Source organism: Ranitomeya imitator, chromosome 2, assembly GCF_032444005.1.
Source record: "Ranitomeya imitator isolate aRanImi1 chromosome 2, aRanImi1.pri, whole genome shotgun sequence".
Classification (NCBI taxonomy): domain Eukaryota; kingdom Metazoa; phylum Chordata; class Amphibia; order Anura; family Dendrobatidae; genus Ranitomeya; species Ranitomeya imitator.
In genome coordinates, this window is record NC_091283.1 from 334,737,698 (window position 1) to 334,761,603 (window position 23,906).

The 23,906-nt window shown below is 46.2% G+C and overlaps 1 protein-coding gene across 2 annotated transcripts in view; it reads right to left on the reverse strand.

The window, feature by feature from the left end:
* LOC138663629 (oocyte zinc finger protein XlCOF8.4-like) overlaps positions 1 to 23,906 on the reverse strand; it is a 35,797-nt gene that overhangs the window by 7,949 nt on the left and 3,942 nt on the right. For both annotated transcript variants that reach the window (XM_069749910.1, XM_069749908.1), the window contains exons 2-6: positions 5,341 to 5,490; positions 5,032 to 5,211; positions 3,999 to 4,122; positions 3,818 to 3,915; positions 3,528 to 3,618 (exon numbers count right to left, since the gene is read on the reverse strand). In XM_069749910.1, coding sequence (XP_069606011.1) covers positions 3,528 to 3,618; positions 3,818 to 3,915; positions 3,999 to 4,122; positions 5,032 to 5,211; positions 5,341 to 5,418 — 571 coding nt within the window. In that variant the 5' untranslated portion in view covers positions 5,419 to 5,490. The remainder of the gene's footprint in view (positions 1 to 3,527; positions 3,619 to 3,817; positions 3,916 to 3,998; positions 4,123 to 5,031; positions 5,212 to 5,340; positions 5,491 to 23,906) is intronic.

Below are 23,906 nucleotides of genomic sequence, written 5' to 3' on the forward strand. Positions count from 1 at the left end.
CATGTTGGAGGATGTAGCGGCAGCAAAACGCTCTGCATGTTGTCTCCAGACTCTGTCACATGTGCTCAGCCATGAAGAGCACAGGGCACCAATGTCAAATCTGTCAATCTCTGCGTTCTCTGGCAAATGCCAATCACCCTGCACGGTGTTGGGCTGTAAGTACGACACGCACTTGTGGGCATTGGGCCCTCATGCCACCCACATGGGGTCTGTTTCTGTCAGTTTGTGCAGACACATGAATGTTTTTGGCCTACTGGAGGTCATCTTGCAGGGCTCAGGCACTGCTCCTCCTTGCGCAAAGGAGGAGGTAGTGGTCCTGCTGCTGAGTTGTTGCCCTCCTATGGCCTGATGTACTGGCCTGTCTCCTGGTATCTGCTCCATGCTCTGGACACTGTGATGACAGACACAGCATACCTTTCTTGCCACAGCTTGCATTGATGTGACATCCTGGATGAGTTGCAACACCTGAGCAACTACTGTGGGTTTCACTCTAGACACCTTCTCATGCGACTGTACTTCTAGGGCTGAGAGCAATGGCAAAATGCAAAAGTGACCAAAACAACTGGCAAAAAAGATGAGAACAGAGAAATTGCCTGTGGCCACCCCCTGCAGAACCAATCTTTTATAGGGGGTTTCTTTGACTATCATTTCTACCTGTTGTCGGTTCTATTTGAACAACAGCAGGCAAAATAGATTCACAAAAGTGTGATTGACTGAGTTACATTGCGTTGTTTAAGTGTCCCCTTTATTTTTTTTGAGCGGTATATATTGTGTCCAGAGAGACTCTTAAAGTCTATGGTAGCAGGTGGCGATATTGGCCAGATATCTGGGATAACCGTGGTTCACCATCTGCTCCTTTCCTCCCGATCCCTGTGTTTCTTGGTCTCGTCTTTATTCCTGTTTAAGCAACATTTTAAGAATGGGATTTGATAAATAGATTTAATCTCTTTTGAATGTCAATATCCCTATTGGATAGGAATAGATATAGAATTGTAGTTAAAAAGAGGTAACGCGTTAAGTAATCTACCAACTCCTCGAATGTGTAAGAAAAATAAACAAAAAAAGGGTTTATCTGAAAAAGGTTTTTTAAAAGTGGAAATAATTGTAATTTATGAATATACGGTAAAAAAGGAAAGGAATTGATATGACAAACGGAAAGGATATTGTATAAAAACCTTTATAAACTTCAACTTGCATCATATGATATATTGGTTGTACCACAAGGAAGATGAAAAAAAACCCAAAAAACTATATCGGAACATGTACAGTGGGTGCGGAAAGTATCCAGACCCCTTTAAATTTTTCACTCTTTGTTTCATTGCAGCCATTTGGTAAATTCAAAAAAGTTCATTTTTTTCACATTAATGTACACTCTGCACCCCATCTTGACTGAAAAAAAACCAATGAAGAAATTTTTGAAAATTTAATAAAAAAGAAAAACTGAAATATCACATGGTCATACGTATTCAGATCCTTTGCTCAGACTCTCATATTAAGTCACATGCTGTCCATTTCCTTGAAAACCTCATTGAGATGGTTCTACTCCTTCATTGGAGTGCAGCTGTGTGTAATTAATCTGATAGGCCTTGATTTGGAAAGGCACAAAGTTATCTATATAAGACCTCACAGCTCAAAGTGCATGTCAGACCAAATGAGAATAATGAGGTCAGAGGAACTGGCCAACGAGCTCAGAGACAGAATTGCGGCAAGGTACAGATCTGGCCAAGGTTACAACAGAATTTCTGCAGTACTCAAGGTTCGTAAGAGCACAGTGGCCTCCATAATTAAATGTAAGAAGTTTGGGACCACCAGAAGTCTTCCTAGACCTGGCCGTCCAGCCAAACTGAGCAAACATGGGAGAAGAGCTTTGGTGAGCGACGTAAAGAAAAACCCCAAGATCACTGTGGCCGAGCACCAGAGATGCAGTAGGGAGATGGGAAAAAGTTCCACAAAGTCAACTATCACTGCAGCCCTCCACCAGTCAGGCTAGATTAGAGTTTGCTAAAAAAAAAAAACACATGAAGGACTCCCAGACTATGAGAAATAAGATTCTCTGATCTGATGAGACGAAGATAGACCTTTTTGCAAATAATTCTAAGTGGTATGTGTGGAGAAAACCAGGCACTGCTCATCACTGCCCAATACAATCCCAACAGTGAAGCATGGTGGTGGCAGCATCATGCTATGGAGGTGTTTTTCAGCTGCAGGGACAGGACGACTGGTTGTCATTGAAGGAAACATGAATGTGGCCAAGTACAGAGTTATCCTGGATGAAAACCTCTTCCAGATTGTTCTGGACCTCAGACTTGGCCAAAGGTTCACCTTCCAACAAGACAATAACCCTAAACACACAGCTAAAATAACAAAGGAGTGGCTTCAGAACAACTCTGTGACCATTCTTGACTGGCCCAGCCAGAGCCCTGACCTAAACCCAATTGAGCATCTCTGGAGAAACATGAAAATGGCTGTCCACCAACGTTCACCTTCCAACCTGATGGAACTGGAGAGGATCTGCAAGGAAGAATGGCCGGGGATCCCCAAATCCAGGTGTGAAAAACTTGTTGCATCATTCTCAAGAAATCTAATGGCTGTACAAGCTCAAAAGGGTTCTTCTACTCAATACTGAGCAAAGGGTTTGAATACTTTTGACCATGTGATATTTCAGTTTTTCTTTTTTAATACATTTGCAAAAATGTCTAAATTTCTGTTTGTTTGTTTTTTCAGTCAAGATGGAGTGAAGTGTGTACATTAATGAGAAAAAAAAATGAATTTACCAAATGGCTGCAATGAAACAAAGAGTTAAAAATTTAAAGGGGTCTGAATGCTTTCTGTACTCACTGTATAAAACACCAATAAAAAGAATAACACGTATTCAGGGGTCGCAAACACTACATAGAAATGCACAATGGTAACCTGCAAAGTGAGAATCAGAAACGCTTCAGAGAAGGTCTAATGGACAGCCAACACATGTTCTAATGGATCGGAAATATATTATCTGTTTTTATAAGTAGATCCATTTATCTCCAAAGCAATAGGCTATTAGTAAAGTATTAGCGCCCCCACTTCAGGAGAGATTGTGCAGTAATCTGAATTCTTTAGGATTGAAAACATAATGTAATTTATGATGTGGAGTGAATCCATGAAACCAGGACTCGAGCCATACCAATATCTTCTGTAGGTGTGAATAAATGTATATTACAGCACAGCACAGCTTAGAGATATATCATGGCACAGGGGTAATGTTTTTTGCATTGTTCATCACAATCCTGTTTGAAGTTAGTCAGTTTTAGCCCATTAACGACCGTCAATATGCCTTTTAACAGTGGCAGTTAAGGATACTTATTCCTCAGCGCCTCTTTTTAAAGGTGCTGAGAAACAAGTGTATAGTGCCCCCAGCATCGAAAATTCTCTGGGGTCTCGGCTACCGGGGGTCTGTGATACAGACAGACTACACCACCGATAAAGCAGCCACAGCCGATGACTGAGAAGAATCTGTGACTTCTCTGCATTTAGTGGTCACTACTCACCTGGGTAGTCATATGTAGGAATCTCCTCTTTACACCGCTCATCGCCCCTCACATATGTCTCTGTAGTACTAATATGGGTCAGATCTTCACCCTGAAACAAATATTGTAAAAGTCACAGACAGATGGAAAAATCACATCTATGATCAGCTCTAATCCTGCCATCTCCACCGTTCTCATTACACAAGTATAAAACATATAATACTGGGAGATAAAACAAGACTGAAGCACAAGACCTTCACAGCCATCTACACATCATAGAAGAGATCTCATGACACCGTCTCTCCATCTACCTGATGATCCTGAGGAACATTGGGATCTTCCTGTTTACAGTCCTGTGGAAGAAGAGGACGGGGACATCTCTCTGGTGTTGTCATCTTACTGGATAGATCTGGAGGAAACACATACAGGGACTGAATTCATTCTTTAGATACAGATAATTATAGGCCGTGTGTATTTAGTCCTGTCTATTACCTGGTGATGTGAGGGGCTGGGGAACCTCCATCATGACATCCTTGTACAGATCTCTGTGTCCTTCTAAATACTCCCACTCCTCCATGGAGAAATAGACGGCGACATCTTGACACCTTATAGGAACCTGACACATACAATCATACCACAAACAATAGATGGAACACATAGCCAGTCTATAAGGAAATCAACCTCAACCCTGTCCACCTCACCGAGCATTTCGGATAGTTCCATCCTCAGGGGGCGTGTCCACAAATGGTGGACGACAATTATATAATATTAAGGCCGGAAATGGAAGCACATCACTCACGACAGGACACCTGCTCACCCGGCAGACAGCGTGGAAACACATGGGGCACCATGTCATCCAACGCCATGTGCCTTTTACAAAAATGGCCGCTATGGACATTCTGCGTATGCTCAGTCGCGTCACTTCCGGTTCCTGTTATCGCCGCGTGGACGGCGTTGGATGACATGGTGCCCCATGTGTTTCCACGCTGTCTGCCGGGTGAGCAGGTGTTCTGTCGTGAGTGATGCGCTGCCATTTCCGGCCTTAGTATTATATAATTGTCCACCATTTGTGGACACGCCCCCTGAGGATGGAACTATCCGAAACGCACGTTGGGGTGGACAGGGGCTGCACGTGTGGTCTAACATCTTATTTTTGGTATGTACACTTGTTGCATTTGCCTTTGAATATCATACCAGGAGTGTTTATGTGGCTAGTTCACTGCACCCATACTTTCATATAACTATTGACCATTTACAATCTGTACTGGTAGTGGTAGTATGAACTACATGGCCCACATATGTTTCCACCTGTCCCGTTGTGTATGTTGATTTTTGGCACAAAGAATTCCCTTACCTGCTGTGCTCTTTTATCTGTTATTAATTAAAAGTTTTTTGCCCATTTATTTACTTTGACTATATGACTGCTTTTCCTTTTTGGATCTTTTTCACATACAATGATACCGTCATCCCCCTGATCCCTTCATAGCGTTATTGTATATTGTCCCAGAATTCCCAGCAGTGTTACCTCTCCAGTCAGCAGCTCAATCATCTTGTAGGCGAGTTCTAGGATCTTCTGGTCATTGATATCCTCATGTATCAGGGGGTGAGGTGGAGGCCACGTCATTGGGCTCAGGGGTCTTCCCCATCCCTCAGACACAGGGTCCTGACAGCGCTCACTAGAGGTCTTCTTCACTACTGTGTAATCCTGGTTATGGAGAGACACATTAATAATTCTCACTACAGACATTTCCAGAGTCCTCACCTCTCCAGTTCTGTCCATCTGTTATTCCCATAGATAAAAATGATGTAATGTGACGTTATCAGAATCTCTCACCTCTCCAGTAAGCCGGAAGAGGATCTCTAGGGTGAGGTGTAATATCCTCTCCGCCATCTTGTCTCTGTCCATATCCATCCTTGATGGGTAAATCAGAAAAATTCTCTTCTATAGAAGATCTTCACTGAGAGGACCCGATATTGTAGAGACCTGAATGAGAAGAAGATGAGCCGATGTAACATCATAAAAATCCTGTGTAATAATACAATTACTGGAGATAATAAGGGAAACATATGAGGAGATTTATCATTTTACAGTATTTAGTTTTCTTTAAATCTGTATTTATAAAGCAGAAAATCTGTGTGTAGTAGCCCGTGGAATACAAAACCACATTTTTGACAGTTGTTGCCCAAAAGGTCCTAAAGATTTAGAGGGAGAGGGCCCAAAGAGTCACTCTTAGGCTACTTTCACACTTCCGTCGCTAAATTTAACACAACGTGGGCAGCAGATGCAGTTTTACAACGCATCCGCTGCCCATTGTGATGAGCGGGGAGGAGGGGGCGGAGTTTTGGCAGCGCATGCGCGGTCGAAAATTGGGGAAAAATCGTCGCCCCCCAAAAAGTTACATTGAACTTTTTTGTGCCGACAATCTGCCAAAACACGACACATCCGTGGCACGATGGATGCGACGTGTGGCCATACGTCGCTAATGCAAGTCTGTGGAGAAAAAGACACATCCTGCGGGCAACTTTGCAGGATGCGTTTTTTCTCCAAAACGACGCATTGCGACGTAGCCCAACCGACGGAAGTGTGAAAGTAGCCTTAAAGGGGCAGCAACCATATTGTCGCTAAGGCAACCTGATAAGTCGCTCTAAAATCTGTAATTATAGCATCGGCTGTTGCAGAAGTAACTGGGGCCTCATTTATGAGAATTACCTCACAGTAAGATCATTCTGGTTACCTATAGCAACCAGAGCGCAGTTTTCAGCATTGAAGCTACTGACGTAAAGTGAAAGCTGAGCTCTGATTGGTTGCTATGGACAGCTAGAACAGTCTGACTGTGACAAACACATCACGAAATAGGTCTGATGCTTCTTGTAGCAAATCAAAACCCAACATTTTTAGAATTTACTGTTTGGGAGATGAACAGATACAAGCTGATCGGTGTTATGAAGTTATACCTGAGACAAAAAGACATTGTTTTGAATTTTGCTGAATCTGCACAGATTTTTCCATCAACACAATCTTTAAACCTTTGTAATACAGCCTTATAAAGAATGCCAAATACGGAATATCAGGTTGTAATAAGAGCCGACAAGACACCGATTGGTGGCACAAAAGGAGATTTACTTCCCCCAGTGTTAATGAAGTAACTATTGTAATGGTTGGACGGGACTTTCTAAGCCGAGATATTATTATTCAGTGACGGAGAGAACATGTTCAACATATTACAGAAACACATAGATCATATGATGCTCTGCAATATCCTATAATATTGTGGAATGGCCAAGATGGCGATCACTATAATCTAACGCAGACTGATCCCAACACTACGAGGCCGACCAATAAACCAAGCAATAAAATATCAGCTATGGACGTCTACACCTACCAAATAATGATCAGACAATGGAGGCAACTTTCTCATCAATGTATCGTAGATCTGTATGCCAAGGTGGAAAGCGAGCGTCTTCTGTACATACAACTGAACCAACAAACACTTACAGGGAGGCCATGCCAAAAGCGTGGTCTGATGGAGGATGGTCCACACTGGGACCTGACATTGCAGGAGGCGTCCCTCACTCGCTTTCCACATCATCTTCTAACCTGCTCCCTATAATAACTACAACCTGTGCACCTTCCAATCCCCGGGCTCTGTGGGACAAATACACAGAATATCCTAGAGAAGATCTTCATAGAGAGCACAGAAGAGGTAATCCGGACTTAAACATAAATGTCACTGCCGACAGATTCACCAAAGTCCTCCTGACTCTAGAAGAACGGAGCCAATGTATCAGTAGTGACCCTCTAATGGCATTAGGTTACCGGCACCAGCTCCACCAGCCTTTGTGTTATGGGCAGAGATATTCTGGGAGAAAAGCCAGGATTTGGGAAAGATGAGAGGATTTGTCCCAGTAAATAAGCCTCTTCTGGTTGATGACCACAGATCGGGGTATTTGGCAATTATGGCTCAGATTCTAGGTGGGAATAGGAGACTGTTTTCCTTGATGCCCCAGGAGGTTCCGGTAAAACATTCTTATTAATTTGCTGCTCTCAGAAATTCCCTCAATCAATAACATTGCTCCGGCCGCTGCATCGTCTGGGGTTGTGGCCACTCTCTTAGATGGAGTTGCAGGGCTCAGTCAGCACTAGGATTACCCCTGAATCTAGCGCTCTTGGAATCTCCCATCTGTAATATTGCAGCGCCCCAGAGACCTGGTCGTTGCAGTAATGTCGCTCTGCCACTAAGGGGAGTGATGGTACGTCTGATGGCACTAAAGGAGTTCAGGGGGAGATTCAGGGGGGTCCCTGTCATGCGTGGGAACCTGGCAGGTACCTAGCGACAAGGCAGAACGTTACGGAGCCGCGCCTGCACTACCTTGCGGCGGCATCTAAAGAAAGGACACGAAGCGAAGGATATTGTGGACAGTGAGAAACGAGATCAAGCACAAAGGAGAGCCAGTAGGAGTCGTGCCTGGAGAACGACAACATCCTACTGAGGCGCGTAGCCGGTGACCGGAACACCGAGGAAGTAACTGACTCTATGCCTTACTTCAAATACCGCAGGACAGTTAATTATAGGTTGGCTGTCTACCTTACATCACCTAAGCAGACATAGGGGGCAACCGTGGAGAGGGGCATCTCTAGGGTCCCGGAAGAGCTCCAAGCCTCCCCGTTAAACGGGTGCGTCCTAGCCATAACAGACTTGGGGGACGGAGAATAGAAAGAACGAGAAAGAACTAGAAAGAACGAGAACAGAAGTTGTGAGGACTATCCCGAATGCTCAGCAGGGAAGCACTACAACACACAGGCGTTAGTGGTAGGCAACGATTTCCACCTGCAAAGGGAACTCTGGATGTGCCTTCGGACCGGCCAGTCTCAGACAGCCCTGTTAACAGTGCTCTGGATTGAGGATCCTGAAGTCACCAGTAAAGAGGTAAAGAGACTGCAACCCTGTGTCCTCGTTATTGACTGCACCTCACACCATCGCCACCTACACTACTGGGAAGCCCTGGGGATATACTTCACCTGTGGGAAGGTATACCATCTAGCTGCCATCACATCACCCCAGTGGACCCCAAGCAGCGTCGGTCACCCTGACCGAATACCACAGGTGGCGTCACGAAACCTTAGATGACTTTCATCATCCCTTTTATTGGACGCCCCTTAGCAGGGTCACGGACCGGGTCCAGCCACCGTGACATCCCCAGAACTCAGCCCGAGCGGACCGATACCGAGTAACCCGCGGCCCTGCATCTGGGGTCGCTCCAACTTGGCGTCACGAACAGGATCTACTTAAGCCTGAGAAGCAGGTCATGTGTGCCTTGGAACTGTGATTGAATTGTGCTTGAACCGTGATTTATTGCAAAAACTGTGTATTGCTAATTGCCGCCAAGATTCCCGCCAAAACCGCCGCCATTGCCGCGCCACGAGGAGCGCAGGAGGAGAAGGAGGGCGTGCCATAGGAGGAGATCACGAAAGCGGCGCCAAAAGTAGCAACCGCGCCCTCCGACTGCGGCTGCAGGATGACGAGCTCAGGAATGGAGGAGCTCAAACCCCAGGAAATGGCGGAGCCTCGTATGTGTGCCACCGCAGATCAAGGAGCAGAGCTGACGACCAGCGGGTAACTGAACGACGACGAAGTGACCCAGGATCACTGCAACCCAGCGGAGGCTTGCCGCCAAAGGGGGATCCGGACTTCCTGGAGCTGCCGGAGGAGGCATCGAACCACCCGACTCCAGATGTGGGGTCGGCGACGGCGAAGAAATGGAAGTCGGAGCTGTGCCAGAAGATCGCACAGGGAGAGCCGTGGTCAGAGCCGCAGCAGACTCCAGTGTCCTCGTCAGCGGAGCCGACCGACATCGGTGGAACTACATCAGACGCAGGTACCAAAAGCGACACTGCCCCACCGACCAATCCAGCTCCAGTGACCGCTCCCCGTCCTATCTATGACTGGTCTCCCGCTGCTGAACTTGTGGTGGCGGCCCTTTACGCCATGAAGGGGATACTGCCCCTGCTACCGACACCTTTGGGTGACCCGATAGACTTGAGTCCCGAAAGGTGGTCTTTGAATGGGATGCTCTCCGGTTCCAACCAGACGGGTCCCGACAGGAGGGCTCTTATGTCATCAGGCTCACCTGGGAGCAGTATAGACGAAGCTTGATTTCACAATGGAAAGACCAAGGACAAACAGAACAGGCTGCCTGACCAGAGGCACGGACGCCCCTCGTCAACTGCTGCCCTGAGAGTTTGGTGAAACAGGGGATAGTGCTGGCCTTCCACCTGGGAAGGGGTTGTGGCTTTATACTGGAGCCAGGACTGCTGACTGAAGTCTTCGTGACTAGCTGTAATGTAGAACCCCAGTCCCACAGTGTACCTCCTACCCGAAACTTGTACAGAGGGGACCATGTGACTTATACTCGCCACTGGAGTGAGCGAGGATGGTATGCCAAGAGAGTCAAAGATGTGCGCTTGTGGTCGCGCCATCTACGATCACGACTGAAACTGGTAACAGTACTCCGCCGACCCCGGAGGACCCAGCACTGCTACTCCGGCGTGTGGTGTCCTGCTTGCGGGGTCTGCCACCGGCACCGCCGTTCGTACTCAGACCACTAATGACTAGTATGCCTGAGAAACAACCCACAGACGTCAGGACAGCATTGGATGAGAGCACGGAGCCAGACCTTCCCCGGTCAGGAAGTGGTCACTACCGGCTGATGTCCTGTCACCTGCTATAGAAATAAACCTCAAAGACCTGACAAATGTACATAGTTAACTGTTTCCTGCTCTTTTGCTACTTGGACCCATCCAGGGTTGTTCTAAAAGGGGTCCCTTCGTTTATCCGGGACCCTATTGTTTTTGGCTTGTTTGTTTGCCATCAGTGTTTTAAAAGACTGCCGAATCATGGATGGTGAATGATTCACAAACTGTGTTGTAAATAGTTCGCACCTTCTTAAAAGTGCCCTCTACTGGTGTTACAAAGAAAGAAGGCTTTGTGAAGAGACTGTTTTTGAATACAGCGCAGAAGTTCTTGCTTTCTAACGGACTTGCAGATATAGAGAATCTGCACTACCTCAAAGAGACTTGGTTCCCTCTTAAAGGGAATGTTCACATGTTGCACTTAAGTATAATGTTGCCTTAAGAAAGTTAAAATTGTAATAATGTTGAGATTTAGGAACTGTTAATAATGTTACTAGAGATTGAGGACAGGAAAAGTTGAAAGTCGAATTCCAACATAGTGAACCCGTAGGGGTTAGACAGTCCTCCTGAGAACCATAGAAAGATGGTTGATTGCGACAATGACAGTAGGCCCAGCCAAGGAGCTAGGCGGTCCTGCATTTGTGAAGTTAGAAAATAAAGAAAAAGTTGAGTTTGCATTAAAGTACTTTATAGTAAGCCTTTAGTGGGTTCAGCCTATACGCCCTTAAAGGAGAAGTGAAATTATTGTTCAGAATTTGCACTTAGTAGAATACCCGGCAGGGTACCAGAAGTTATGTATAGTCAGAGTGTTATTTAAAATATTTAACCTTGTTTTCGTTTGTAACATTCAAGTGTCCTCACCTCCCATAAAGGGAAGCATTGTTATATTTTCCTTGCATTTCAAAAATTTGCATGTCTTTTGCTAACATGTATTGTTGTTCTTCTTCCCAGTCCAGGAGTACTGGATTTAACCAGGGGGGAGTGCAGCGCCCCAGAGACCTGGTCGTTGCAATAATGTCGCTCTGCCACTAAGGGGAGTGATGGTTCGTCTAATGGCACTAAAGGAGTTCATCTGACCAGGTATCACCAGCACACATTATACTTCACACTCCGGCCACCAGGGGGAGCAAAAGGTTCTATTTATTAGGCCACTCCTCACACTCCCGATAGACTTGAGTCCCGAAAGGTGGTCTTTGAATGGGATGCTCTCCGGTTCCAACCAGACGGGTCCCTGTTATGATTAGGCAATTCAGTACCACAGTGAACATAGAGGTCAGAGCACATACAGTGATCTGACAATAATCCAGAAACATAGAACGAGCTCTGAGACGTGGGAACTCTGTTGACCGCAATCCCTAATCCTATCCAACAACACTAGAGGCAGCCGTGGATTGCGCCTAACGCTACCTATGCAACTCGGCACAGCCTGAGAAACTAGCTAGCCTGAAGATGGAAAATAAGCCTACCTTGCCTCAGAGAAATACCCCAAAGGAAAAGGCAGCCCCCCACATATAATGACTGTGAGTAAGATGAAAAGACAAACGTAGAAATGAAATAGATTTAGCAAAGTGAGGCCCGACTTTCTGAACAGAGTGAGGATAGGAAAGGTAACTTTGCGGTCAACACAAAACCCTAAAAACCACGCAAAGGGGGCAAAAAGACCCTCCGTACCGAACTAACGGCACGGAGGTACACCCTCTGCGTCCCAGAGCTTCCAGCAAACAAATAGATAAGCTGGACAGAAGAAAAGCAAACAAAATAGCAAAGGAAAACTTAGCTATACAGAGCAGCAGGCCACAGGAACGATCCAGGAGGAAAACAAGTCCAATACTGGAATATTGCCAGGAAGCCAGGATCAAAGCACTAGGTGGAGTTAAGTAGAGCAGCACCTAACGACCTCACCACATCACCTGAGGGAGGAAACTCAGAAGCCGCAGTACCACTTCCCTCCACCAACGGAAGCTTACAGAGAGAATCAGCCGAAGTACCACTTGTGACCACAGGAGGGAGCTCTGCCACAGAATTCACAACAGTACCCCCCCCTTGAGGAGGGGTCACCGAACCCTCACCAGAGCCCCCAGGCCGACCAGGATGAGCCACATGAAAGGCACGAACAAGATCGGGAGCATGGACATCAGAGGCAAAGACCCAGGAATTATCTTCCTGAGCATAACCCTTCCACTTAACCAGATACTGGAGTTTCCGTCTTGAAACACGAGAATCCAAAATCTTCTCCACAATATACTCCAACTCCCCCTCCACCAAAACCGGGGCAGGAGGGTCAACAGAAGGAACCATAGGTGCCACGTATCTCAGCAACAATGACCTATGGAATACGTTATGTATGGAAAAAGAATCTGGAAGGGTCAGATGAAAAGACACAGGATTAAGAACCTCAGAAATCCTATATGGACCAATGAAACGAGGTTTAAACTTAGGAGAGGAAACCTTCATAGGAATATGACGAGAAGATAACCAAACCAGATCCCCAACACGAAGTCAGGGACCCACACAGCGTCTGCGATTAGCAAAACGTTGAGCCTTCTCCTGGGACAAGGTCAAATTGTCCACTACCTGAGTCCAAATCTGCTGCAACCTGTCCACCACAGTATCCACACCAGGACAGTCCGAAGACTCAACCTGTCCTGACGAGAAACGAGGATGGAACCCAGAGTTGCAGAAAAATGGCGAAACCAAGGTAGCCGAGCTAGCCCGATTATTAAGGGCGAACTCAGCCAAAGGCAAAAAGGACACCCAGTCATCCTGATCAGCAGAAACAAAACATCTCAGATATGTTTCCAAGGTCTGATTGGTTCGTTCGGTCTGGCCATTAGTCTGAGGATGGAAAGCCGAGGAAAAAGACAAGTCAATGCCCATCCTACCACAAAAAGCTCGCCAAAACCTCGAAACAAACTGGGAACCTCTGTCAGAAACGATATTCTCTGGAATGCCATGTAAACGAACCACATGCTGGAAGAACAATGGCACCAAATCAGAGGAGGAAGGCAATTTAGACAAGGATACCAAATGGACCATCTTAGAAAAGCGATCACAGACCACCCAAATGACTGATATCTTTTGAGAAACGGGAAGATCTGAAATAAAATCCATAGAAATATGTGTCCAAGGCCTCTTCGGGACTGGCAAGGGCAAAAGCAACCCACTGGCACGAGAACAGCAGGGCTTAGCTCGAGCACAAATCCCACAGGACTGCACAAAAGTACGCACATCCCGCGACAGAGATGGCCACCAAAAGGATCTAGCCACTAACTCTCTGGTACCAAAGATTCCAGGATGACCAGCCAAGACTGAACAATGAACCTCAGAGATAACTTTATTCGTCCACCTATCAGGGACAAACAGTTTCTCCGCTGGACAACGATCAGGTTTATTAGCCTGAAATTTTTGCAGCACTCGCCGCAAATCAGGGGAGATGGCAGACACAATTGCTCCCTCTTTGAGGATACCCGCCGGCTCAGATACACCCGGAGAGTCGGGCACAAAACTCCTAGACAGAGCATCGGCCTTCACATTTTTAGAGCCCGAAAGGTAAGAAATCACAAAGTCAAAATGGGCAAAAAACAACGACCAACGAGCTTGTCTAGGATTCAACCTCTTGGCGGACTCGAGATAAGTCAAGTTCTTATGATCAGTCAAGACCACCACGCGATGCTTAGCTCCTTCAAGCCAATGACGCCACTCCTCGAATGCCCACTTCATGGCCAGCAACTCTCGGTTGCCCACATCATAATTTCGCTCAGCAGGCGAAAACTTCCTGGAAAAGAAGGCGCACGGTTTCATCACTGAGCAATCAGAACCTCTCTGCGACAAAACAGCCCCTGCTCCAATCTCAGAAGCATCAACCTCGACCTGGAACGGAAGCGAAACATCTGGTTGACACAACACAGGGGCAGAAGAAAAACAACGCTTCAACTCTTGAAAAGCTTCCACAGCAGCAGAAGACCAATTGACCACATCAGCACCCTTCTTGGTCAAATCGGTCAATGGTTTAGCAATACTAGAAAAATTTCAGATGAAGCGACGATAAAAATTAGCAAAGCCCAGGAACTTTTGCAGACTTTTCAGAGATGTCGGCTGAGTCCAATCATGGATGGCTTGGACCTTAACAGGATCCATCTCGATAGAAGAAGGGGAAAAGATGAACCCCAAAAATGAAACCTTCTGCACACCAAAGAGACACTTTGATCCCTTCACAAACAAAGAATTAGCACGCAGGACCTGAAAAACCGTTCTGACCTACTTCACATGAGACTCCCAATCATCCGAGAAGATCAAAATGTCATCCAAGTACACAATCAGGAATTTATCCAGGTACTCTCGGAAGATGTCATGCATAAAGGACTGAAACACTGATGGAGCATTGGCAAGTCCGAATGGCATTACTAGATACTCAAAATGACCCTCGGGCGTATTAAATGCAGTTTTCCATTCATCGCCTCGCTTAATTCGCACAAGATTATACGCACCACGAAGATCTATCTTGGTGAACCAACTAGCCCCCTTAATCCGAGCAAACAAATCAGATAACAACTGCAAGGGGTACTGAAATTTAACCGTGATCTTATTTAGAAGGCGGTAATCTATACAAGGTCTCAGCGAACCATCATTTTTGGCTACAAAAAAGAACCCTGCTCCTAATGGCGACGATGACGGGCGAATATGCCCTTTCTCCAGGGACTCCTTCACATAACTGCGCATAGCGGCGTGCTCAGGCACAGATAAATTAAACAATCGGCCTTTTGGGAACTTACTACCAGGAATCAAATTGATAGCACAATCACAATCCCTATGCGGAGGTAGGGCATCGGACTTGGGCTCATCAAATACATCCCGGTAATCAGACAAGAACTCTGGAACCTCAGAAGGGGTGGATGACGAAATTGACAGAAATGGAACATCACCATGTACCCCCTGACAACCCCAGCTGGACACCGACATAGATTTCCAATCTAATACTGGATTATGGACTTGTAGCCATGGCAACCCCAACACGACCACATCATGCAGATTATGCAACACCAGAAATCGAATAACCTCCTGATGTGAAGGAGCCATGCACATGGTCAGCTGGGTCCAGTACTGAGGCTTATTCTTGGCCAAAGGCGTAGCATCAATTCCTCTCAATGGAATAGGACACTGCAAGGGCTCCAAGAAAAACCCACAATGCTTAGCATACTCCAAGTCCATAAAATTCAGGGCAGCGCCTGAATCCACAAATGCCATGACAGAATACGATGACAAAGAGCAGATCAAGGTAACGGACAGAAGAAATTTTGACTGTACTGTACCAATGGTGGCAAACCTAGTGAACAGCTTAGTGCGCTTAGGACAATCAGAGATAGCATGAGTGGAATCACCACAGTAGAAACACAGCCCATTCAGACGTCTGTGTTCTTGCCGTTCAACTCTGGTCAAAGTCCTATCGCACTGCATAGGCTCAGGTTTAAGCTCAGGTAATACCGCCAAATGGTGCACAGATTTACGCTCACGCAAGCGTCGACCAATCTGAATGGCCAAAGACATAGACTCATTCAAACCAGCAGGCATAGGAAATCCCACCATGACATGCTTAAGGGCTTCAGAGAGACCCTTTCTGAACATAGCTGCCAGCGCAGATTCATTCCATTGAGTGAGCACAGACCACTTTCTAAATTTCTGACAATATAACTCTATCTCATCCTGACCCTGACAAAGAGCCAGCAAATTTTTTTCTGCCTGATCCACAGAATTAGGCTCATCGTACAGCAATCCGAGCGCCAGGAAAAACGCATCGATATTACTTAATGCAGGATCTCCTGGCGCAAGAGAAAATGCCCAGTCCTGAGGGTCGCCACGCAAAAAAGAAATAATGATCAAAACCTGTTGAACTGGATCACCAGAGGAGCGAGGTTTCAAGGCCAGAAATAGGTTACAATTATTTTTGAAACTCAGAAACTTAGTTCTATCACCAAAAAACAAATCAGGAATAGGAATTCTTGGTTCTAACATAGATTTCTGATCAATAGTGTCTTGAATATTTTGTACTCTTGCCGAGAGCTGATCCACACATGAAGACAGACTTCTAATGTCCATTGCTACACCTGTGTCCTGAACCACCCAAATGTCTAGGGGAAAAAAAGGCAAAACACAGTGCAGAGAAAACAAAATGGTCTCAGAACTTCTTTTTTCCCTCTATTGAGAATCATTAGTACTTGGCTTCCTGTACTGTTATGATTAGGCAATTCAGTACCACAGTGAACATAGAGGTCAGAGCACATACAGTGATCTCACAATAATCCAAAAACATAGAACGAGCTCTGAGACGTGGGAACTCTGTTGACCGCAATCCCTAATCCTATCCAACAACACTAGAGGCAGCCGTGGATTGCGCCTAACGCTACCTATGCAACTCGGCACAGCCTGAGAAACTAGCTAGCCTGAAGATGGAAAATAAGCCTACCTTGCCTCAGAGAAATACCCCAAAGGAAAAGGCAGCCCCCCACATATAATGACTGTGAGTAAGATGAAAAGACAAACGTAGAAATGAAATAGATTTAGCAAAGTGAGGCCCGACTTTCTGAACAGAGCGAGGATAGGAAAGGTAACTTTGCGGTCAACACAAAATCCTAAAAACCACGCAAAGGGGGCAAAAAGACCCTCTGTACCGAACTAACGGCACGGAGGTACACCCTCTGCGTCCCAGAGCTTCCAGCAAACAAATAGATAAGCTGGACAGAAGAAAAGTAAACAAAATAGCAAAGGAAAACTTAGCTATGCAGAGCAGCAGGCCACAGGAACGATCCAGGAGGAAAACAAGTCCAATACTGGAACATTGCCAGGAAGCCAGGATCAAAGCACTACGTGGAGTTAAGTAGAGCAGCACCTAACGACCTCACCACATCACCTGAGGGAGGAAACTCAGAAGCCGCAGTACCACTTCCCTCCACCAACGGAAGCTTACAGAGAGAATCAGCCGAAGTACCACTTGTGACCACAGGAGGGAGCTCTGCCACAGAATTCACAACAGGTCCCGATAGGAGGGCTCTTATGTCATCAGGCTCACCTGGGAGCAGTATAGACGAAGCTTGATTTCACAATGGAAAGACCAAGGACAAACAGAACAGGCTGCCTGACCAGAGGCACGGACGCCCTTCGTCAACTGCTGCCCTGAGAGTTTGGTGAAACAGTGGATAGTGCTGGCCTTCCACCTGGGAAGGGGTTGTGGATTTATACTGGAGCCAGGACTGCTGACTGAAGTCTTCGTGACTAGCTGTAATGTAGAACCCCAGTCCCACAGTGTACCTCCTACCCGAAACTTGTACAGAGGGGACCATGTGACTTATACTCGCCACTGGAGTGAGCGAGGATGGTATGCCAAGAGAGTCAAAGATGTGCGCTTGTGGTCGCGCCATCTACGATCACGACTGAAACTGGTAACAGTACTCCGCCGACCCCCGACCCCGGAGGACCCAGCACTGCTACTCCGGCGTGTAGTGTCCTGCTTGCGGGGTCTGCCACCGGCACCGCCGTTCGTACTCAGACCACTAATGACTAGTATGCCTGAGAAACAACCCACAGACGTCAGGACAGCATTGGATGAGAGCACGGAGCCAGACCTTCCCCGGTCAGGAAGTGGTCACTACCGGCTGATGTCCTGTCACCTGCTATAGAAATAAACCTCAAAGACCTGACAAATGTACATAGTTAACTGTTTCCTGCTCTTTTGCTACTTGGACCCGTCCAGGGTTGTTCTAAAAGGGGTCCCTTCGTTTATCCGGGACCCTATTGTTTTTGGCTTGTTTGTTTGCCATCAGTGTTTTAAAAGACTGCCGAATCATGGATGGTGAATGATTCACAAACTGTGTTGTAAATAGTTTGCACCTTCTTAAAGGTGCCCTCTACTGGTGTTACAAAGAAAGAAGGCTTTGTGAAGAGACTGTTTTTGAATACAGCGCAGAAGTTCTTGCTTTCTAATGGACTTGCAGATATAGAGAATCTGCACTACCTCAAAGAGACTTGGTTCCCTCTTAAAGGGAATGTTCACATGTTGCACTTAAGTATAATGTTGCCTTAAGAAAGTTAAAATTGTAATAATGTTGAGATTTAGGAACTGTTAATAATGTTACTAGAGATTGAGGACAGGAAAAGTTGAAAGTCGAATTCCAACATAGTGAACCCGTAGGGGTTAGACAGTCCTCCTGAGAACCATAGAAAGATGGTTGATTGCGACAATGACAGTAGGCCCAGCCAAGGAGCTAGGCGGTCCTGCATTTGTGAAGTTAGAAAATAAAGAAAAAGTTGAGTTTGCATTAAAGTACTTTATAGTAAGCCTTTAGTGGGTTCAGCCTATACGCCCTTAAAGGAGAAGTGAAATTATTGTTCAGAATTTGCACTTAGTAGAATACCCGGCAGGGTACCAGAAGTTATGTATAGTCAGAGTGTTATTTAAAATATTTAACCTTGTTTTCGTTTGTAACATTCAAGTGTCCTCACCTCCCATAAAGGGAAGCATTGTTATATTTTCCTTGCATTTCAAAAATTTGCATGTCTTTTGCTAACATGTATTGTTGTTCTTCTTCCCAGTCCAGGAGTACTGGATTTAACCAGGGGGGAGTGCAGCGCCCCAGAGACCTGGTCGTTGCAATAATGTCGCTCTGCCACTAAGGGGAGTGATGGTTCGTCTAATGGCACTAAAGGAGTTCATCTGACCAGGTATCACCAGCACACATTATACTTCACACTCCGGCCACCAGGGGGAGCAAAAGGTTCTATTTATTAGGCCACTCCTCACACTCCCGATAGACTTGAGTCCCGAAAGGTGGTCTTTGAATGGGATGCTCTCCGGTTCCAACCAGACGGGTCCCTGTTATGATTAGGCAATTCAGTACCACAGTGAACATAGAGGTCAGAGCACATACAGTGATCTGACAATAATCCAGAAACATAGAACGAGCTCTGAGACGTGGGAACTCTGTTGACCGCAATCCCTAATCCTATCCAACAACACTAGAGGCAGCCGTGGATTGCGCCTAACGCTACCTATGCAACTCGGCACAGCCTGAGAAACTAGCTAGCCTGAAGATGGAAAATAAGCCTACCTTGCCTCAGAGAAATACCCCAAAGGAAAAGGCAGCCCCCCACATATAATGACTGTGAGTAAGATGAAAAGACAAACGTAGAAATGAAATAGATTTAGCAAAGTGAGGCCCGACTTTCTGAACAGAGTGAGGATAGGAAAGGTAACTTTGCGGTCAACACAAAACCCTAAAAACCACGCAAAGGGGGCAAAAAGACCCTCCGTACCGAACTAACGGCACGGAGGTACACCCTCTGCGTCCCAGAGCTTCCAGCAAACAAATAGATAAGCTGGACAGAAGAAAAGCAAACAAAATAGCAAAGGAAAACTTAGCTATACAGAGCAGCAGGCCACAGGAACGATCCAGGAGGAAAACAAGTCCAATACTGGAATATTGCCAGGAAGCCAGGATCAAAGCACTAGGTGGAGTTAAGTAGAGCAGCACCTAACGACCTCACCACATCACCTGAGGGAGGAAACTCAGAAGCCGCAGTACCACTTCCCTCCACCAACGGAAGCTTACAGAGAGAATCAGCCGAAGTACCACTTGTGACCACAGGAGGGAGCTCTGCCACAGAATTCACAACAGTACCCCCCCCTTGAGGAGGGGTCACCGAACCCTCACCAGAGCCCCCAGGCCGACCAGGATGAGCCACATGAAAGGCACGAACAAGATCGGGAGCATGGACATCAGAGGCAAAGACCCAGGAATTATCTTCCTGAGCATAACCCTTCCACTTAACCAGATACTGGAGTTTCCGTCTTGAAACACGAGAATCCAAAATCTTCTCCACAATATACTCCAACTCCCCCTCCACCAAAACCGGGGCAGGAGGGTCAACAGAAGGAACCATAGGTGCCACGTATCTCAGCAACAATGACCTATGGAATACGTTATGTATGGAAAAAGAATCTGGAAGGGTCAGATGAAAAGACACAGGATTAAGAACCTCAGAAATCCTATATGGACCAATGAAACGAGGTTTAAACTTAGGAGAGGAAACCTTCATAGGAATATGACGAGAAGATAACCAAACCAGATCCCCAACACGAAGTCAGGGACCCACACAGCGTCTGCGATTAGCAAAACGTTGAGCCTTCTCCTGGGACAAGGTCAAATTGTCCACTACCTGAGTCCAAATCTGCTGCAACCTGTCCACCACAGTATCCACACCAGGACAGTCCGAAGACTCAACCTGTCCTGACGAGAAACGAGGATGGAACCCAGAGTTGCAGAAAAATGGCGAAACCAAGGTAGCCGAGCTAGCCCGATTATTAAGGGCGAACTCAGCCAAAGGCAAAAAGGACACCCAGTCATCCTGATCAGCAGAAACAAAACATCTCAGATATGTTTCCAAGGTCTGATTGGTTCGTTCGGTCTGGCCATTAGTCTGAGGATGGAAAGCCGAGGAAAAAGACAAGTCAATGCCCATCCTACCACAAAAAGCTCGCCAAAACCTCGAAACAAACTGGGAACCTCTGTCAGAAACGATATTCTCTGGAATGCCATGTAAACGAACCACATGCTGGAAGAACAATGGCACCAAATCAGAGGAGGAAGGCAATTTAGACAAGGATACCAAATGGACCATCTTAGAAAAGCGATCACAGACCACCCAAATGACTGATATCTTTTGAGAAACGGGAAGATCTGAAATAAAATCCATAGAAATATGTGTCCAAGGCCTCTTCGGGACTGGCAAGGGCAAAAGCAACCCACTGGCACGAGAACAGCAGGGCTTAGCTCGAGCACAAATCCCACAGGACTGCACAAAAGTACGCACATCCCGCGACAGAGATGGCCACCAAAAGGATCTAGCCACTAACTCTCTGGTACCAAAGATTCCAGGATGACCAGCCAAGACTGAACAATGAACCTCAGAGATAACTTTATTCGTCCACCTATCAGGGACAAACAGTTTCTCCGCTGGACAACGATCAGGTTTATTAGCCTGAAATTTTTGCAGCACTCGCCGCAAATCAGGGGAGATGGCAGACACAATTGCTCCCTCTTTGAGGATACCCGCCGGCTCAGATACACCCGGAGAGTCGGGCACAAAACTCCTAGACAGAGCATCGGCCTTCACATTTTTAGAGCCCGAAAGGTAAGAAATCACAAAGTCAAAATGGGCAAAAAACAACGACCAACGAGCTTGTCTAGGATTCAACCTCTTGGCGGACTCGAGATAAGTCAAGTTCTTATGATCAGTCAAGACCACCACGCGATGCTTAGCTCCTTCAAGCCAATGACGCCACTCCTCGAATGCCCACTTCATGGCCAGCAACTCTCGGTTGCCCACATCATAATTTCGCTCAGCAGGCGAAAACTTCCTGGAAAAGAAGGCGCACGGTTTCATCACTGAGCAATCAGAACCTCTCTGCGACAAAACAGCCCCTGCTCCAATCTCAGAAGCATCAACCTCGACCTGGAACGGAAGCGAAACATCTGGTTGACACAACACAGGGGCAGAAGAAAAACAACGCTTCAACTCTTGAAAAGCTTCCACAGCAGCAGAAGACCAATTGACCACATCAGCACCCTTCTTGGTCAAATCGGTCAATGGTTTAGCAATACTAGAAAAATTTCAGATGAAGCGACGATAAAAATTAGCAAAGCCCAGGAACTTTTGCAGACTTTTCAGAGATGTCGGCTGAGTCCAATCATGGATGGCTTGGACCTTAACAGGATCCATCTCGATAGAAGAAGGGGAAAAGATGAACCCCAAAAATGAAACCTTCTGCACACCAAAGAGACACTTTGATCCCTTCACAAACAAAGAATTAGCACGCAGGACCTGAAAAACCGTTCTGACCTACTTCACATGAGACTCCCAATCATCCGAGAAGATCAAAATGTCATCCAAGTACACAATCAGGAATTTATCCAGGTACTCTCGGAAGATGTCATGCATAAAGGACTGAAACACTGATGGAGCATTGGCAAGTCCGAATGGCATTACTAGATACTCAAAATGACCCTCGGGCGTATTAAATGCAGTTTTCCATTCATCGCCTCGCTTAATTCGCACAAGATTATACGCACCACGAAGATCTATCTTGGTGAACCAACTAGCCCCCTTAATCCGAGCAAACAAATCAGATAACAACTGCAAGGGGTACTGAAATTTAACCGTGATCTTATTTAGAAGGCGGTAATCTATACAAGGTCTCAGCGAACCATCATTTTTGGCTACAAAAAAGAACCCTGCTCCTAATGGCGACGATGACGGGCGAATATGCCCTTTCTCCAGGGACTCCTTCACATAACTGCGCATAGCGGCGTGCTCAGGCACAGATAAATTAAACAATCGGCCTTTTGGGAACTTACTACCAGGAATCAAATTGATAGCACAATCACAATCCCTATGCGGAGGTAGGGCATCGGACTTGGGCTCATCAAATACATCCCGGTAATCAGACAAGAACTCTGGAACCTCAGAAGGGGTGGATGACGAAATTGACAGAAATGGAACATCACCATGTACCCCCTGACAACCCCAGCTGGACACCGACATAGATTTCCAATCTAATACTGGATTATGGACTTGTAGCCATGGCAACCCCAACACGACCACATCATGCAGATTATGCAACACCAGAAATCGAATAACCTCCTGATGTGAAGGAGCCATGCACATGGTCAGCTGGGTCCAGTACTGAGGCTTATTCTTGGCCAAAGGCGTAGCATCAATTCCTCTCAATGGAATAGGACACTGCAAGGGCTCCAAGAAAAACCCACAATGCTTAGCATACTCCAAGTCCATAAAATTCAGGGCAGCGCCTGAATCCACAAATGCCATGACAGAATACGATGACAAAGAGCAGATCAAGGTAACGGACAGAAGAAATTTTGACTGTACTGTACCAATGGTGGCAAACCTAGTGAACAGCTTAGTGCGCTTAGGACAATCAGAGATAGCATGAGTGGAATCACCACAGTAGAAACACAGCCCATTCAGACGTCTGTGTTCTTGCCGTTCAACTCTGGTCAAAGTCCTATCGCACTGCATAGGCTCAGGTTTAAGCTCAGGTAATACCGCCAAATGGTGCACAGATTTACGCTCACGCAAGCGTCGACCAATCTGAATGGCCAAAGACATAGACTCATTCAAACCAGCAGGCATAGGAAATCCCACCATGACATGCTTAAGGGCTTCAGAGAGACCCTTTCTGAACATAGCTGCCAGCGCAGATTCATTCCATTGAGTGAGCACAGACCACTTTCTAAATTTCTGACAATATAACTCTATCTCATCCTGACCCTGACAAAGAGCCAGCAAATTTTTTTCTGCCTGATCCACAGAATTAGGCTCATCGTACAGCAATCCGAGCGCCAGGAAAAACGCATCGATATTACTTAATGCAGGATCTCCTGGCGCAAGAGAAAATGCCCAGTCCTGAGGGTCGCCACGCAAAAAAGAAATAATGATCAAAACCTGTTGAACTGGATCACCAGAGGAGCGAGGTTTCAAGGCCAGAAATAGGTTACAATTATTTTTGAAACTCAGAAACTTAGTTCTATCACCAAAAAACAAATCAGGAATAGGAATTCTTGGTTCTAACATAGATTTCTGATCAATAGTGTCTTGAATATTTTGTACTCTTGCCGAGAGCTGATCCACACATGAAGACA